Source organism: Periplaneta americana, chromosome 17 (assembly GCF_040183065.1).
Source record: "Periplaneta americana isolate PAMFEO1 chromosome 17, P.americana_PAMFEO1_priV1, whole genome shotgun sequence".
NCBI classification, from domain to species: Eukaryota; Metazoa; Arthropoda; class Insecta; order Blattodea; family Blattidae; genus Periplaneta; species Periplaneta americana.
The window spans coordinates 61,404,427-61,410,426 of record NC_091133.1 but is presented as its reverse complement, the minus strand read 5'-3'; the positions used below and the strand labels follow the sequence as shown (position 1 = coordinate 61,410,426).

Here is a 6,000-nt window from a genome sequence, read left to right as displayed (position 1 = left end):
ATGTCCCTGTACTTCTTGGCCAAGAATCCAGACAAGCAGCAGAAACTATTTGAAGAAATTCACCGCTATCTTCCAGTTAAAAACCAACCTGTCACCTCAGAAATACTCAACAATCTAAAGTTTCTGAAAGCTTGTGCCAAGGAATCCATGAGGCAAGTTTCACAGTTGCTATTCTTTTAACAATTATGGATAGGCTATTTAAAAATATTTCCTAATGCTACTCTGTGCCTTTCGGTGTGACATTCGACAAACTTCTTATCAGACCGCTATAACACCGATGCATTTGCACTGGGGAGGTCGGAGACATGAAAGGTATTAGTCATACATGCATATTCATTATTCCTCAGCCACCGGCGTAGCTCAGGCGGCCGCGCGTTTGCCTGCTGATCCGGAGTTGCGCTCGGGCGTGGTTTTGTTTCCCACTTAGACTGATTATCTGGTTGTTTTTTCCGAAGTTTTGTCCAACAGCAAGCGAGTGTCTTGTCACTATCATCAGTTGTATCGACGCTAAATAACCGAGTTGATACAGCGTCGTTAAATACCCAAGTCTTCTCCGGAAAAAGACAAGGGCTAGATTAAAGGCTGGTCCACATTAAACCGGGAACGGAAACGAAAACGAGAATGAAAACGGAAAAATTATTAAAATAAATATATTTAAATATGAACATTCACAATTATTAACGAGAAGCTTGCCAGAGCCCGAAAATGGGAACATGAGAGTTGGCCAAGTTTTAACTTTGTCGTTCTTGTTTCCGTTCACAGTCTACTAGCTTCATTCTTTGTCATTAAAAAGCTATTTGGCCGTCGTATATTTTGTAGCAAGGAGGCCGTGACATAAGTTCTTGTCCATTCATTGCTTGTAACTAAAGCAGAAATTCAGTAAAATCACTTTCCATATATGCTATGTGTATATGTGACTGACTACCACGTGAATTGAATTCTTAAATTTCGAAGTTGGTTAACTTGTGTTTATGTTGGGTGACTGGTACTTATGAGAGAACGCCACTGGTCATTGAAGGGTTTAGAGCCATAGTGGGCCAAGCGCCATTTATTAAAAACCGAGAAAGCAAGGGTTAAAATTAAGTGAATACCATAATTTAATGAAGATTGACATATAATTTAGTTTTAATGTGCACACTTTATATTATTTACTATATGTATCATTGAATTATAGTAAGCACTTAATTTTAACCCTTGTTTTCTCCGTTTTGGCGCTTGTTCCACTATGGCTGTGTCCCCTTCAATTATACACAAATGACATCAGAATGCGTAGGCCTAATATTGACTTTACATATCGTTATTGACATACATATCAATATGCATAGCCGTTTTCGTTCTCGGTTTATTGTGAATAAAAATCTTCATGTTCACGTTCTTCGCTTCCCGTTCTCGTTATGGTTCTCGTTCCCGGTTTATTGTGAACCAACCTCTAAACGACAGTATAAAATGTGACCCAACGCATGTGTCAAGGACTCTGCTTGCTGACTATGTGTAGTAGAGATTACCTGCGACAAAGTGCAGGCCCACTGCGGAAATTTGGGTGCGATTCTCGACAATCATTGGAATGATACTTGTGGACAAAATCGGAGGATAATGATTCTTCTCGGTCTTCTCTCAACTTTAGGCTCACAAATTTCATTTCACCAACACACTCAATTTCATATTACTCTTTTCATTTCGTACCATAACTCAATGTGGTATCTGGGTAACATGCATGAACTTCGATGATACCGAGTGGAGAAGACCTGCCAGTTGCTGCTTCATTGTGCAATGTTCACGATTTTACGACGGTCGAAGTGCGGCGGCCCTAGAAAAATAAATTATTTGAAATGCCTCTCGGCAATATCTGTGGAATGATCATTTATGTCGGCAAACACTTGACTGACGATTATGTTCGGGGATGGTCTGTGATAGCCTATATGGTGATCATTGGGTATATACCTGAATGGTCTCCGCTATTTCCGAGGCTGAAAAGATATTTGTAGATTTATTGAATCCTCGTCCCGCGCCGTGGCGTCGCGGTCTAAGGCATCCTGCCTTGGACTCGTGTTACGGAATGCGCGCTGGTTCAAGTCCTCATGGGGGAAGAAATTTTCTCATGAAATTTCGGCCAGTGTATGGGACCGGTGCCCACCCAGCATCGTGATGCACTTGGGGAGCTACGATAGGTAGCGAAATCCTGTTGCGAATGCCAGCTATAACGGCTGGGGGGATCATCGTGCTAACCACACGATACCTCCATTCTGGTTGGATGATCGTCCACCTCTGCTTCGACATGTGGACGAGAGGCCAGCAGCCGGCTGGTCGGTCTAGGCCCTTCACGGGCTGTAGCGCCACGGATTATTATTGAATCCTCTCATCTAAACCTCAGAATTGCAACATAATGAACCTCTCCTTACGATGTAGGACTGCCGTCAGAATCCTAGATACATGCACATAGACACGAATATGCCTCTATCAGAGGACAGATTTTAATAGTGATATTTTCATATGAACATGTTTGAATATGTAAACTATTCGGGCAACCAAAATAAATTTAGAAATCTTGTCACTAATCGTGAGCTGCCACAAGGGACAAAGAGTACTTAACCATATAAATGTTTACAAGTTCAGTGAATCATTAATTTTGTTGTGATAATGAAACTCCTACAAGCACATAGCTGCAAATGCATTTTATGATTGGTGGAAATATACCTAGTTTTAGAGAGGCAAGTGTTACAAAAAAGTAAAGAATGCTAATGAACTTGGTTTCATTTCGAATATTGGTGATGCTTCAGGAGAGCAATTGATCCTTTCAAGCAGCTAAAGTTACAATCGGAATAATAGATGTAGGTATTCCAAGCCTCTTAAACACGTCCTTCATGAAGAGAGTAGCGATACCTCTTGCTCCAACCAGAAGTCCGATTACTTCAAGCTCGTACTTTTGGAGGTAGGCCCTAATATGGAATAGTAGGATTGTAGATATTCTTTTTTTCCTTATCCACTTCTGCTGGATGTTCCTCATTTGTTTCTTCTGTATTATTTCAATCGACAACGTAATCTAATGTTTACTAAACCATTTTTATCCAATAGATAAACAGAATATTAGCAGATTCGGGCTTATCTGCCTCTGCGCTATCTCAATGTTCACCACGACACTGACTGATGCCGATCGGTAACGCCCACAGAGAGAGAGACACTATTTCTCGCCCGGTGTTGGGATATTCGAGTAGATATTATAAATCGTAAGAAACTATCTGAGCCATGAACCTTAGTTATCTCCGGGATTGAAAATGAATTATTTGGGTCTCCTTACTTAGACCAGTCTACATAATATACTTACATTTACAGCGCCTACACATTCCCTGCATGACAAAAGAATCTGAATACCTGGTGTTATCAGCATATTACTGATATCTTGTAGAGTGCTGCCATAAACCATACTGTAAAGTAATTTAATCTATATAGCCTACCTTATTTCTTATGCACCGTATCTATTACGTGTGTAGTTTAGTTTTATATCATTAATGTTAAGTACAATATTGTAACATTTTTTCTAGTAATACTATTTATAATTTTACCTGTTTTAACGCGATGTAAATTTTGTCCTTGAAAGATTATGAATACTTACTTTCTAAATAGTTTTACGTATCTAAAACGCAATATTATGGTTTGGACTGATAGGCAGGAAGGAAATAAAACTCGTCCCTCTGGTCGTTAATATTTAGGTAAACGGCGTCGGAAGACACCAAGATAAAAGTTTATTCAGTATTACTGGTCAGTGTTGCAATAAGGTCTTCATGAAAGCCTCAGATTAATGTCGGAATGATTCAGAAAGACATTGAAAAGTTAATCGAATAGAGAAATATTGTACTTTACTACAGTAAGTGAAATATAGAGTGAAAATCAGAGTGTTTGAAATTATGAAAGTGCAAGGTGCAATATTTGGTGTATATTTGTCACATTTTAGTGATCAAGATACATTATATGAACGCGTTTCTAACAAAGATTTCTTACGAAGTTTTGTAAGGAAACTCTGTCGCAGTGACAGGAGTCTTAGAGAAATTTTTATTTATCAAACATTCAAGTGAAATTTGAAAGTTCTCTTTATTACATTGTTAAAAGTGAAAGAAAAAGGAACCTCGGGATAGATAAAAGTGTATACTTAGCTACATAAGAAACAGTAGACATACTTTACGTATAAATCTCATAAATTGTGCCCCAAACATTTTCTACTTCAAAAATGGTGCAATAATACGCAATAGATAGCTGTAAGTTATGTAGGAAATGTTATAACAGGGCATTCGAAAAGTAATGGCAACATAGTTACTGTTTGGGACTAAATTTATTTAGGTTACTTTTGACATTGTATACTTCAAATTTAGTATAGTGTCTTGCCATGTAAACAATACGTTGCCAAATTCTTGGAAGACGGCGGATTCCATCTGCACCAGCCTTTCTGGATAACTGTCTCGCTGAACAATCTAAAGCTTTTCAGATGTCAACACTTGATAGAAAGCGAATGCCTCGCTTCTACTCAACTGGCAATAGTTCAGTATGGTAGGACTTCTCTCCCACAGGCTTCTCGTAATGCCCTAAAGCATTTGAGTTGCATGTTTTTCTCTTGCAATATGGATTTTTATGAAGCACCTTTGTTCGTACCTTAATTAAGGGCTGTATTGTTTACTTCAAATCAGAAACAGCCACTGTATTTACAAAATATGGCTACTTCGAGAATTTCAATATTGCAGATTCATGAAACAATCGTTCCTCTGTTACGTAGTACAAGATTATAATGGTCACCGCTAGGAGCGCTGATTTACAGTATTGTTGCCATTGCTTATGGAGTGCCCTAGTATATTACACAACACTTTCTCATGATTTGTATTACCCTGGTATTACGCTTCTCATAACAATGAGGTATTTTTCTACGTTTCGAATAACAATTTCATTATTGTTTATTCTTTGCTTATTAATCAATAGACATTACGTACTATGCATTCAAAGAGGAAGAAAATATTAGCCTTTGTGGTTAACACACAAGGCAACTATTGTAATTCAGAATGCAATACAATTCATTTTATTTAATTGACACATTGTAAGGTGTGAACACACGCCTTTCATAGATTCTGCACTAATTCACATAAAATTAATATTCGTATATTGTAATAATTCTTAATGTTTTTTCCTGTCTATTAAAGTCGAAATTTGAGAGTCATACAATAATTAAAATATTCTAGTGGCAAGAAAATGAGTACATAAAAGATGATAAATCCTTAGAAAACGATCTCTCTCTAATCTTCCCTAGCCAACGGCGAAGCTCAGTCGGCTGAGGAGCTTGCTTACCGACCCGGAGTTGCGATCGGGAGCTGGTTCAATTCCTGCTTGGGCTGATTACATTGTTTTGATTTTCTCCGAGGTTTTCCCTAACCCGTACGACAAATGTCTGGTAATCTAGAGCGAATTCTCGGCCTCATCTCACCAAATATCATCTCGCTATCACCAATCTCATTGACGCTAAATAACCTCGTAGTTGATACAGCTATAACTTGTTCTCTTGTGTTGCGGTATCAGGCATTAAAAACTTAGACTAAATTCCAACGAAGAGTATGAATAATAATTCTGCTTAGGCCTATAGGCCTGACAATTGATTTCTATTAGTGAATAGTTTCTAGTCGAAACTGAATGATATCTCTCGTTTGTCAATATATTTTTGGTAATACAATACATGAATATGAAAACTTTCCGCTGAATATTTATGAGTTTTAATTTCATATAGAGATCCATTACTTACTTACTTACTGGCTTTTAAGGAACCCGGAGGTTCATTGCCTCCCTCACTTAAGCCCGCCATTGGTCCCTATCCTAAGCAAGATTAATCCAGTCTCTATCATCATATCCCACGTCCCTCAAATCCATTTTAATATTATCTTCCCATCTACGTCTCGGTCTTCCCAAAGGTCTTTTTCCCTCCGGCCTCCCAACTAACACTCTATATGCATTTCTCGATTCGCTCATACG

General features: G+C 38.3%; 1 protein-coding gene across 1 annotated transcript in view; it reads left to right on the top strand.

The window, feature by feature from the left end:
* Positions 1-6,000, top strand: part of LOC138692744 (probable cytochrome P450 301a1, mitochondrial) — a 56,551-nt gene continuing 50,551 nt past the window's right edge. Inside the window, exon 1 of the mRNA XM_069815936.1 lies at positions 1-152. Coding sequence (XP_069672037.1) covers positions 1-152 — 152 coding nt within the window. The remainder of the gene's footprint in view (positions 153-6,000) is intronic.